Source organism: Gobio gobio (genome assembly GCF_949357685.1).
Source record: "Gobio gobio genome assembly, chromosome: 6".
Lineage (NCBI taxonomy): Eukaryota > Metazoa > Chordata > Actinopteri > Cypriniformes > Gobionidae > Gobio > Gobio gobio.
The window spans coordinates 12,200,818-12,214,445 of NC_137102.1; the positions used below are offsets into that span (position 1 = coordinate 12,200,818).

Genomic DNA, 13,628 nt, shown 5'->3' on the forward strand with positions numbered 1-13,628 from the left:
CATAACTTACCCTTAGCGCAGAGAGGTCTATTTCATCCAGACTCCGAGCCGGAGAATCGCTCGCCATATTAAAGACGAAAGAAAACCGGAATTACGCGGAGAAACAAAGAAATGTTGTTGAATGGATCTCAGACAGTCGTCCGCTGATCTCCTACGGCAGCGCGTGCAAATCTCGTCTCGCCGTTCGCTCGTGCTTTTGTACAATCCGTCTTTTAACTGTGGATTCCACCGATGCTTTCGCTAGACCTCAGTTAGATTTTACCCCAGCAAGCAGAAACATCGTGTGCTCTGAGGACAGCATGTTTTTCAGGAGCTACACATCTTTCGGTCTTCAGTGTCGCCGAAATCTCAATGCCGCTTGTCTTGAGAGTAGCATCAATCAGACATGTGGGCGTGGTTAAGAGAAGGGGCGGGATCCGCGTCACTAGTACCGCCCATTTATTGGTTCCACTGTAAAGTTCATGCAATAGTATGCTGCTGTGGGAACCTTATATTTTCACAATCCTTTTCTTATAATTAACTTTATGTGCCCGTTATTCTTATTTTCTTCACATTGAAGCCCACTATAAATGATTTAAATATTAAAATCAGTTAATGCTTCTGTTATCTTGAGCTTGCGAGCTTTTAAAGCGACTGAAAGACAATGATCATGTTGTATATGCTTTAAAGGTAACTTTTTGGCAACAATGTATTGGCTTGCAGCATTAAAAAACCTTTACAAAGAATAAACCGGATTATATAATACGTGCTGTAGGCCTACACAACTGAAACAAACGCAATAGCCTACATTCTCAGGAATACACTAAGCTCTAGCTGCCCTTAGGCGGTTAATAGTAATCATATGTGGTTCTTCTTTGGAACTCTGAAAAGAATTGAAAAGCATGGTTATCTGACAGATACTTGGCTGAGCACCAAATCTAACTGACATTGCTTCAAGGCACATTCTGTTAACCCCAATGATATTTTCCAAGCCATGTAAGTAATGAAGGAGAAATCAATTTTCCCTTGAGCCTTTGATATATAAAAAAGCTCATCGTGATATAAGAATATCCTGTACGTTTCAGAGCTGAAAACTTCCTTGTTAGTAAAAGAAAAGCTTTATATATAAAGCGCGGATATCCACCGATCAGACGGGCCAAGTAATATAAACTAACATTCATATTAATTGTGGGTAGATGAGAGATAAATCATTGTGTTTGTTTGATAAAGACATTTTGTGAGCCCTGAGGGACGAATCATTGCGGTTGCTGTTTCCCCACACGCTTTCAAAACAATGCCTCGCGCGTAGCCTACTCATGGGGGAGCCGAAGCTCATTAAATATGCAAAGCTTATCCAATCATAGCAGTGGCCGTTTACTTCCAAGTCTTCAGTGCAGCATGCCCATAAAAACCGAGCGTGTCTTGAGAGAGGCTCAAAACCAGGGTAGAAAATAGCCTATTACTTGATGTTTTTGAATGTAAAAACCCTGAAAACGTCAAAGGTAGACCTCAGACAACATTATACATTTTTTAAAAAAGCCAGTTCATGACACCTTTAACGATGATAACACCCAAAAAATAAGTCACACCTCTGCATTTGATGTATAACTGTGGTGTTACCAGCATAAACATATAAAAAAAAAAAAACGATTTAATTATCTTTTGAAGAAGTGTAACATTAAACCAATTCCATTAAATGCTAAATGAAAACCTCCCCATATAGGCCCATAGATATGTATACGTAGATGCCCCATTCGACCTCTCCAGGCACATCAACGCGCAGCCATTTTAGAACGGTCAACACACGTCAACACTTCAGATGCTGTCAATCATCACTCGCATAAAAAACAACAGCTTCTGTAAAGCCCGGCGCGATTAAAATTCCCGAAGAAATTGGATAACCTTTCACAGGTGACAATGTGATGGTTTGTGTTTTCATATTTTAAATAAATGTATTATAATTTTCCCTGTTCTTAAAAATGGTTTACATTTGTGATGTTGATCATTTTATGATGTTTTTCTATGATGATTTTTGAGAATTTAAGCTTTCAGATAATACCTATGATGATTACTTAAAACATGGGTTGAATAAATAGGCTATATTGATGTTTATTAAACACATTACAAGCTAATTTATTACTATTTTTATAATTTATTTAATTTGATGGTTGACTGGTTGATGGTTTATCATTTCTTTCCAATGAACTTGTTTATAATGAGTCCATTGCGTTCATTAAAAGCTGAGCAATGTGTCTGTAAGGTTCTCTGATGGTCAATAAAATGTAAAGATCTTTAATCAATATTTTTTTGAATATGCAGAATTATCTACCATTTATGATAAACGAAATCCTAACAGTCTATTGCTGTCATTGCAGTCTATTCAGTCTATTGATGTATAGATATTCATTTCATACATGCTTGTGTATAACTACGGTTGCAGACGCACAGGCAACATTTGAATATTCACAAAGCGCGTTCACGCTTTGACCGTTCGAAAATGGCGGACGGCTAACGTGTAGCGGCCCATAGTCGCTAATGGGGCATCTAGGTATACATTTCTATGTATAGGCCTATGTGTCTGATCTTAAGTTTTATATAAATGATACACTATATTAAATATTTCACTGAATAAAAATACAAAACTCGGGTCTGCAAGTAATAGTAAAGCATTACACTCCTAATTATACAGGTCGCTTTCTCTCATTTTAATCTATTGTTGTTTCTATTTAAAGGAACACTCATCCCATTACCCTCCTTTTCATCTGAAATACTGCAGTCTGCCACAACCACCCTGCAATTCAGCCGAACATTTGTGTTTCCTTGTAAACTTGACCTAGCCCATAATTGTTTTATCCACATCTTAGGAACTCAAATCCCTTTTCATATCCTTCCACCCTCAACAATGTAAAGACATGATTTCTTTCCTGTATTGCTTTCCTCTTTCATTGAAGTAGAACGCGCCTATTAAGAGACAAATCACATTCATTCGAGGCTAAAATTAGAGGACTGGTTCTGTCATTCAGATAAATCATCTGTTTCTCTGATGCTGCAAGGTTATTTTCGTAAACTAAAACTGAAACTAAGACTAAAACTATTGGTCAAAAAACATTTTCGTAAACTGAAATAAAATTAAAAAATCATAATAAATGAAAAACTAAAACGAAACGAAACTAACAACTCTTACTGAAAAACTAACTGAAATAAAATAATAATTAGCAAAAAAAACAATATTCGTTTTCGTTATTAATAAGCTTTCTTTACTGTGGCGGAAAATCTGACCTGTGGCGGTTGAGGGAGTGTCTGTATATTGGCGCTACTGCGCGTGAGTTGAGGAGATGAACCGCTGTCCTGTGACGGAACGCGAGCAGTGACTGAACACACATCGCTAGTCCTAAACGGCTGTTCACAAAGAATGCGTTCGTGGCAGTGAAATGGGAAATAACACAAGGTAACGAGACTCACGTTGAACTTGAGTTCACTGCTTTTAGAACGCCGTTACATTCGCGACGAGAGACGCAGGTGCAACAGAAACTATAGCAAGTGCTACTGTGTGTTTGAGATTTCATGTTTGTGTAATATTGACAGGCTCAAAGGTGTTATCATTGTTTTTACAAATCATTTACTACTAATAATATTATCCGTGTGGAGACATTTCCTAGCCTGGTTAAAACCAGACCATTCTCAGTAGTAACTGAGGTGTATGGTCTGGCAAAGCTTCATAGAGAATGGGAACGTGACGTCAGCAACGCAATGCATTCGTGGTCTTTAGGACACTGCACTACATTAGAGAATGTGTAGTAGTGGAGGTAGACTTTAAAACTTGTATTATACAGTTAAAAACACATTTGAATGGTCACCGCTTGCTGTGTTATGAACTGCCATAGCCGCTCTTTTACAACCTGCGTGGAAAACATCACGCGCAATATTTCAGTTTACCAGCTTGGAAATAACAAGAGTAATGCCGCGTTCCAGGCAACTCGTAACCCGTGTTTTTCCAACCTTCTACCCGTGAAAGTGGACTGGAACGGCAGCCAAACCCGTGACTTCCCACCCGTGAACTCGTACTAGATCGATGTACTCCCAGTTACGAGTTTTGACGTCACGCCGGCAAAGCAACAATGGCAGCCTCCTACGGATGCAGTGTTTATGAAACAAGTATACAAATAACGTAAAATAAAAGGTATAACAGCTTTTCTGGCCGTCTGCGCTGTTTTTCTCCTCCGTTTCCCTCAAATAAGCAAGGATTAAGCACCTTTGGCGATAGAAATGATTGTAAATGAGCATACACCCCCGTACGGTCCGCCATGCTTTGTTTACATCTAACTACCACACAATTCCTTGCACTCAGGCAGTTTGGCGTGACTTTGCCTGGAACGCTATAAAGTCGTGAGTCGTGGTTTGAAGTTGTAATTTACGGGCTCAAAAACCTGCCTGGAACGCAGCATAAGTGAAAGTAATGCTACCTTCACGTGCTATCTGAAATTTGACAATTCCCACTTCTGAAGTCGTGATTACGAGCTCATCCCATTCATATTTCGAAAGTGGAGCGCGTTCATGTGCAATTTTTACCAAGGAAACTCCTATTCACGATAATTCCGAGAGCACGTGAAGGCAGCATAACACTCGGAAATAAACAACTTAGCCAAAATGTGTCTTTATAATTAGGGCCCAAGCCCTGAAAGGGCGCAGAGCCCTATTGTTCTTCCTCAGATTATTAGGGCCCAAGCCCTGAAAGGGCGCAGAGCCCTATTGTTCTTCCTCAGATTATTCTTTGTTTTTTTTGTTTTTTTTTTTTTTGTTTTTTTTTTCGACTTCTCGGGTACTTTTGGGGCACTTAACATGCTCGAAAACTCTTGAAACTTCGCACAGGCGTCGGAATGCGCGGCCATCAGAGCCGGGCTGAAGCTGGTACCCGGGCGTGGCAGGGGGGCTCGACAGCGCCCCCTTAAGTGGGGTCTGAAAACTTGGTCCATATATCAAACACACTTGCACGTACATGTATGAAACTCGGTACACATATAGACCTCATCGGGCCAAACAACTTTCGTGCTCATAGTTATGCATCAGCCCAACAGGAAGTGAGCTATAATCGGTTGTTCGGAAAACCCATGCTCTGGAATTTAATATACTCCTCCGAGGCCATTGTTTCGATCATCGCCAAACTCGGTCAGCATGAAGAGAACATATCCAGGATGCTAAATTGCGAGCGGATTTTTGATATCTCAAATGGTTTGGCCGTGGCGAAGCAACGAATTTATGGCGAGAAAAGGGAAACAGGAAGTGTGTTATAACGTCAGCAAACATTGACTGATTTGGATGAAACTTCAGCTGTGTGTTCGTTGTAAGAGGCCGATCACATGGATATGACTTTTGTGAGTCAAAGTTATAGCGCCACCAACTGGCAGCAGGAAGTGTGTCACTTTCAAAAATGCTTTGAATCACCATCTTATTTTCACACGATTGACTTCAAACTTCATCAGTATAATGTGAAAACATGACAGATAGAGACATATGAATGAATTCCTGATATTTCAAATAATGCTGCCATGGCAACATGTCAAAGTTTAATAATGTTTTTGACTGTTTGTGTGCCCTCCCCTCTATCACCAAAAGGGGGCAGTGTTGTATTATTTTTGAAACTCCCTTTCTCTCTCTCTCTCTCTCTCTCTCTCTCTCTCTCTCTGTGCTTGCTTATGTGATTTATGAGGACACAAATGTGTATGATGACATGGGTATTGTATTACAACGTAGTGGTTAATGTGGACATGAACTATGACACTATATCAGTACAGGACTCATTTTCTAAATGACATTTGAGTTACAATTCTTTTCACCTGACAGCCGTGATTTCATGTACTCATTCAGACAGAACTCTTTTTTTAAAACAGGAGTGTGAGTGTGTTTTCTATACATGTGCTTTACAGAAGGTCATGTGCTGTGTTTGCAAAGATCACTTTTGACACATTTGTCTTTAAATTCATACTGACATAGTTCAAATTTATTTAAAAAAAAAAATCACATTATTTTCTACAAGTGTCTGTTTATAAGTGTCTTTTTTCACAGAAAGTTTTTGTTTAAACGTGAATATTTGTATAATTCAGGGTCTAAGTTTTTACGTTCTCCTCGTAGGTGATTTATTCAATCTCCACCAAACTCGGTCAACGTGAAACGGAAGCTTAACGCATTAAAAATATTTAACGCAAATAACACAGCGTCCGTTTTTATATCCATTTTTGCTTAGCGTTACATGATCACGCTCCTATTCATGTAAATGCTTCCAAGCGCGACAAGACACAAGAGCGCGCGCTGTATGCCAGTGTCCTGTCTGTGTGTGTGTGTGTGTGTGTGTGTCAGTGTCCTGTCTGTGTGTGTGTGTGTGTGTGTGTGTGTCCTGTCTGTGTGTGTGTGTGTGTGTGTGTGTGTGTGTGTGTGTGTCAGTGTCCTGTCTGTGTGGATGGGTCTCATGTCAGCTAATCAAGGGACACTGAAACACACACACACACACACACACAAACACACACACACTCGACGCATAGATAGACTCGCGTCAGTTTCCTGCTCACATCGAGTTCTCTTTTGCTGTTGAACAAACAATAACACAGAGGATTTTGAGTATTCTCATACTGTCTTAAATTAGTTAAATAACGTCTTAAATGAACTTTAAAGAGTTGTGAGGAAATGAGATGCGCGGGACCGCGCGTGAGATCCGCGGTTGTTCTTAAAGTGACAGGAGCACTGATGATGCCTGTCATTAATGTTCATCAAAGAACAACGGGAACAGAGAAAATTGTAGCTTTAATGATGATTCATCTATATTTCATTTATTATTTATGCAGTTAAGGAAGGTTTGATAACTATTACATTTCTGTATAACAGGGAAGGCCATGGGTAAATATAACATTTATTATTTTGGGTTTATGTAAAGATTTTTTTAAGTTCACTTAAATTAAAAGTTGTTTTTTAAAGACTAATAAATGTTGAAATTGGGAGCTTTCAGTTATACTGTAATGTAACGTCATTAATGTTTCATAGAGAATTTAGTATCAGTGATACTGGTCTTCATTCATAAAAAATGACAATACAACACATATTTACAATATGCTGTCTTTAAATTGTTTCTAAATTAATTTGGAGAGTAACTGAAATTATTACAATATCAAAATATTACAAACTTAAAATATTAAAAACTTGCGATTAATCGTGATTAATTACAGAAAAAAATGTGATTAATTAGTTAATTTTTTACTTTACAGTCATTAGCTCTGACCAACAGGAAGTCAGATATTTTGGTTTGAACGTGAATATTTGTATAATTTCTCTTAGCATGCTTGAAATTGCTTGAAACTCAACACACACATCAGAGATGTCAGTCAGTGGAAATGGGCAAAGCCTCAGAAATGGGTGTGTTGGAGGGGTGTTTATTACAACATAATCATGGTTTATGAAGACATTTCATGTGTCCCCGTAAATAAAAATAGCTTTAACACAGAGGTGTCAAAAGTATTCACATTCATTACTCAGGTAGAAGTATAGATACTGGGGTTTAAAAATACTTCTGTAGAAGTTGAAGTATCAACTCAAGCTTTTTACTCAAGTAAAAGTGTAAAAGTACTGGTTTCAAAACTACTTAAAGTATAAAAGTAAAAGTAATGTAAGGGGAAAAAATGCCTTTAAAGGGGTAGTTGCCCCAAAAAGGAAAATTCTGCCATCATTTACTCTCAAGTTGCCATCATTTACAAGTTCAAGTAACCCTCAAGTTGTTGCAACCGGTATGAGTTTCTTTGTTCTGAAGATTGAAAAATGTTTGTAACCAAGCAGATTATATGCAATCATTGACTGCCATAGTATTTTCCCCTACTATGGCAGTCAATGGTTGCTCTATCTGCTTGGTTACAAACATTCTTCAGAATATCTTCAGAACAAAGAAACTCATACCGGTTGCAACAACTTGAGGGTGAGTAAATGATGGCAGAATTTTCATTGTTGGGTGAATTATCCCTTTAAGGACAAAAGATTAGGCCGCACCACAGTGCATACCCCACCTCCTCAAAAAAACATTTTTCTAAAGGCCATAATGACTATAATGTTATATTAAAAAGTTAATGTTGAACATTTTTACATGCACTTGCGTTTCAGCCGCATATATTCCCATTGAAAATGAACGCATTTTAGGACAATGCAAATACATTAAAGAACCATATGTGTACTACTGAGCATTAACATGTTTCATGGAGCGGAAGATTTGATGACTAATTGTCTATAAATATTTTAAAGGTGCAAAAAGTCAAAATTCAGAGGCATGTTATCAATAAACATTTTTTGAATGTATGATCAGTGTGGCCAGATTGGGTAGACAATTTCCAGCCCAAAATCCTCACCAAATGTACATTTATATTTAAAAAAAATGGTTATTGATAACATGCCTGGTTATTGATAACAATTTTGCACCTCTTACAATACTTATAGGCAACTAGTCACTCCAAGAAAAAAAAAAAAAAAAAACCTTTAACTGCCAAAATAATGTGATATTATTTTATTGCCATACCAGTCAATGTTGATAAGCAAGTTACCATTTTATCTCCTTAAAACATAACATTGATGATAAAAAAATGTATTAAAACAAATCCCAATAAAACGGATCAAATATGACTATGTCCAGGTAGAAACTGTCAAAACGGCTATCCCTCAGAAAAACACATACATCATTTTCAATGTCAACAGTAAGAAGCCAATTTACGTGCAAAAAGTGCCCAAAATAGGGATTGGAAAAAGCAATGTAATAAACAGGCATTTAACACGTTAATGCACACACCACTGCCAAAATGCGTAATTCATTGATACTGTACAATAATCCGTCAACAAATAAATAACAACAATGCGCTTACCTTTGTGTTGAACTTTGCTTTGACAAAACTACAGTATGTCTTTCGTGAAGTACATGGCACATGCACTTAGCACAGTCAAAATGGATTAATGGTTGATTTTTACATCTTTCAGCAGCTGTCGGTGTTGCTAGTTGCAGATAAGTCCTAAGTGTGTATATGATGATGGACAGGAGTCACGGTTATATTTATAAAGAGTCTTCGAGTCACAGGTGTAAGTCACGTTTGAGAGTTGAGTCACTCTCCCACTCTTTACTGTAGATACAACTTTTACAAAGATACAACTGTATACAGTATTTATTCCACTGGTATAGCGATCACTGGAATATACAGCTACGAGTTATCGCGCTAAAACCCCGGCTAAAGTCATGAATGAGCTCGTGTGCCTGCTGATCGCTGATTGGCTGAAAGTGCGTGCTGCTCTTCGACGAGAACCCGCCCTATCTGGCAACATGGTGTGTGATTTGTGCAGGTGCAGGCGTGATTGATCGCGTACAACCCAATAGGGTGTCAGAATGGTTTGTGTTTATCCTTCTCATCCAACCACAATCAAATCTGGATATTTTTTTTTTTTTTTAATGACAAGCCGGAATTAAAACATGCCGAAATGGAATAGGAGTAACGAGGCTATTTTTAAAATGTAAGGAGTAGAAAGTACAGATAATTGCTTGAAAATGTAAGGAGTAGAAGTAAAAAGTAGGCTGAAAAATAATTACTCCAGTAAAGTATAGATACTCAAAATTTCTACTTAAGTAAGGTAACGAAGTATTTGTACTTCGTTACTTGACACCTCTGCTTTAACAGCATACTAAACAATTTTTTAATAAAAATGTAAAAATGCAGAATGTTTTCTGTGATGGTAGGTTTAGGGGTAGTGTGTGTGTGTGTGTGTGTGTGTGTGTGTGTGTGTGTGTGTGTGTGTGTGTGTGTGTGTGTGTGTGTGTGATATGTAGGCTTAGGGGTAGTGTAGGGGGATAGAATGTACAGTTTTTACAGTATACAAACCATTAAGTCTATGGAATGCCATCTGCCTGTCTTTCCCCTTCCCCCTCTCTATCTGTGTGTGTGTGTGTGGGGGGGGTCTCTCTCTCACCCTGTGAGTTTGTGTGTGTGCCTTTCTCTCAGTCCTTCCCCTCACTCTCACTCTATCATTGTGTGTGTGTGTGCCTTTCTCTTTTGATCATAATTTAACCCTTTCATATAGGCTATCACAAATAACTATCACTTAAAATAAAAACGTCATGTGATGTGTTTGCCAAGATCACGTATGATGCACATGTCTTTAAATTAATTATTTACTGATATAATATAAATGTATTAAAACATAAATTTCACATGATTTTATAAAAGTGGCTATTTATAATAAACTTCCATAAAATGTAGACACGCATCTTACTCTTACCTGACACTGATATTAAAATCATCTTTGCAGTTTCTGTGATTTGGCTCCATTTATACATTTTTTATTAAAAAGAATTTATTGGACCACCCATATTGAAATGAAAGCATGTTTTATGGTGCATAAGATTGGTGCACAAACGGTAGCTAAGGTAGCTCAAAAACACATGAAGAGAAGTGTTAGAATAAAACAACATCAGCATTCGAATGGTATTCTGAACTCATTCCAATTTGACCTTTGACATAATCTGACATGAAATTCATATAAATTTAATTGATCTCATAGATGTGGCTGTTGTGGTCATAGCAGCACCAACTGCTGCAGTTAATGTGGTGAATTCAGATGACTTTGACATAGTCCTTTTATGTTTTCCCATTTTAAATGCCTATTGCCTGCCGTGCACAGTTAAGCTGATGCCACCGGCGTGGCGGTGCCACCGGCTTGGGCCCGTCATCGCTGCTCGCAGCTTTAATTCTTTGTTTTTTTTTTTTTTTTTTTTTTTTTTTCGACTTCTCGGGTACTTTTGGGGCACTTAACATGCTCGAAAACTCTTGAAACTTCGCACAGGCGTCGGAATGCGCGGCCATCAGAGCCGGGCTGAAGCTGGTACCCGGGCGTGGCAGGGGGGCTCGACAGCGCCCCCTAAAGTGGGGTCTGAAAACTTGGTCCATATATCAAACACACTTGCACGTACATGTATGAAACTCGGTACACATATAGACCTCATCGGGCCAAACAACTTTCGTGCTCTAAGTTATGCGTCAGCCCTACAGGAAGTGAGCTATTATGGGTTGTTCGGAAAACGCATGCTCTGGAATTTAATATACTCCTCCGAGGCCATTGTTTCGATCATTGCCAAACTCGGTCAGCATCAAGTGAACATATCCAGGATGCTAAATTGCGAGCGGATTTTTGATATCTCAAATGGTTTGGCCGTGGCGAAGCAACGAATTTATGGCGAGAAAAGGGAAACAGGAAGTGTATTTTAACTTTTGCAAACATGGACTGATTTGGATGAAACTTCAGCTGTGTGTTCGTTGTAAGAGGCCGATCACATGGATATGACTTTTGTGAGTCAAAGTTATAGCGCCACCAACTGGCAGCAGGAAGTGTGTCACTTTCAAAAATGCTTTGAATCACCATTTTATTTTGACCCGATTTATTTCAAACTTCATCAGTATAATGTGAAAACATGACAGATAGAGACTTATAAAATGGATTCCTGAAATTTCAAATACTGTTGCCATGGCAACGTGTCAAAGTTTAATAATCTTTTGGCTGTTTTGAGGCTCTTAGCATGCTTGAAATTGCTTGAAACTGCTTGAAACTCAACACACACATCAGAGATGTCAGTCAGTACACATTGGTAAAGCATCAGAAACGGGCGGGGATGAGGGCCTCTCTAGCGCCACCTTTTGACAAAAGTGGGGGGGTTAGTTTTATCTTCAGTCACCAAACTCGGTACATATATTGTTCTCTTCGAGCCGGACAACTTTCTAATTTACAGTCATTAGCTCCGACCAACAGGAAGTCAGATATTTTGGTTTTAAGGTGAATTTTTGGTTAAATCGGGGTCTGAGTTTTTACGTTCTCCTCGTAGGCGATTTATTCAGTCTCCACCAAACTCGGTCAACATGAAAAAAAGATACGGAAGATGCTAAAATGTGAACGGATTTTGGATATCTCAAACGGTGTTGCCATGGCGAGGGATTAAATAAGGACAAAAAAGGGGAACAGAAATTGTCTCATATCTTGTAAAATCATATTTTGATTTCAATTAAATTAAGATTGTATGTTTGGCAATTGAACTTAGATTAATTTTAAATGACTATACTATTTTTCAGATGAATATATATATATATTTTATAAATATTTATTTGTATAATGTATTGCGCCTGTGTGTGCCCTCCCCTCAATGAACACAAGATGGCAGCATTGTGTTAGTTTTGAAACAGGATAAAAAAAAACATTCCATCTCTTCAGGGATTTGTGTGTGTGTGTGTGTGTGTGTGTGTGTGTGTGTGTGTGTGTGTGTGTGTGTGTGTGTGTGTGTGTGTGTGTGTGTGTGTGTGTGTGTGTGTGTGTGTGTGTGTGTGTGTGTGTGTGTGTGTGTGTGTGTGTGTGTGTGTGTGTGTGTGTGTGTGTGTGTGTGTGTGTGTGTGTGTGTGTGTGTGTGATCGCTATTTGCGATTAGCGCCTAAACGCCTATATGTTATATATTTGTTTTGTTTTAGACATTTACAGTTTGTATTGCCTGTAAAATATGTTGCATTTAGTTAAACAAAGTTTAATGCTTAGTACACAAAGCTGATGTTACAATGTTTTAGAAACGTATTTGGTGATGTGAACATTACTACATAATAATTGTGAATTGTTTTGTGTTTGCAGTTTGACCACACACGCACACACATAAATGTGCACAAATACTCAACTAAAGTACCACCAAACTCGGTCAACATGAAACGGAATGACTATACTATACTTTTTTAAGACCTTCTCAAAATATTTAAAGACCTCATCGGCGATGAGAACTACTGTTGAGCAATAAAATAAAAATATATAATCATAAGCTATAACAAAAATATATATTAAATTAGGTGAGTGGATAGTTAAAAAAATTTGCAATTACAAAAAGTAATTCTTGAAAAAACATCTCTGGACTAATTTTATAAAATCTAAAAATGTTAATGAAAAGGTACAAATTACTTTGTGTTCTTATTAAATACATTTATAAAAAAAACTATTTATATTTAATTTATATATGAATGTAAATAATTATATGGGCCTACACAAATAATATAACATTTCAAGATTTATAGTTTATTGTAAACGTAATGTGCAGCTCTGTAAAGGGGCAACAAATATATGATAGATACGTGAGAACAAGATTTTTTTTAATCATCTTTAAGTGCACAAAACTATGAAAATATATGAAAGCGTGGCACAATGCGCTTATGCGCATCCCGGGTGCAGAATGATGCGCTTAAAGCAACATGGAGTCAGAGGGCGCAGTGCAGCGCGAGTGCACATTAAAAAGTTCACGGCATAAAGAGACGATGAGCGTTGAGCGCACAAATCCTAGTCTACTATGTATATCGGTCGGTTTCTTCACAGTTTTAAATTCCGGTTATTGTGCGTGTGATGCCTTGTGTTGTCACCCGGGTAGGGAGCACAACATCGTTCAGAAACCGCTAGATAAACTCCAGGAAGATAAATTATTTTATCTGCATATCAAGTATTACAACGGGAATATATCATCTTGGAGTGAGCTTTACCGAGCAGCTGACTGACTGTAACCAAACATGACGCGCAGTTTGAATGCTGAACGGAGAATGATGGACAGCTACAGCGGAGGAAAGACATTCAGC

General features: G+C 38.0%; 1 protein-coding gene across 5 annotated transcripts in view; it reads right to left on the reverse strand.

Moving 5' to 3' along the window:
* The window catches only part of tnika (TRAF2 and NCK interacting kinase a), a 117,524-nt gene extending 117,135 nt beyond the window's left edge, over positions 1 to 389 (reverse strand). For 3 of the 5 annotated variants that reach the window (XM_079819091.1, XM_079819089.1, XM_079819088.1), the window contains exon 1: positions 11 to 389. In XM_079819091.1, the coding sequence (XP_079675217.1) occupies positions 11 to 67 (57 nt within the window). In that variant the 5' untranslated portion in view covers positions 68 to 389. The remainder of the gene's footprint in view (positions 1 to 10) is intronic. The other 2 variants (XM_079819092.1, XM_079819090.1) reach the window with 1 other exon arrangement.
* Positions 390 to 13,628: the final 13,239 nt, after the last annotated feature.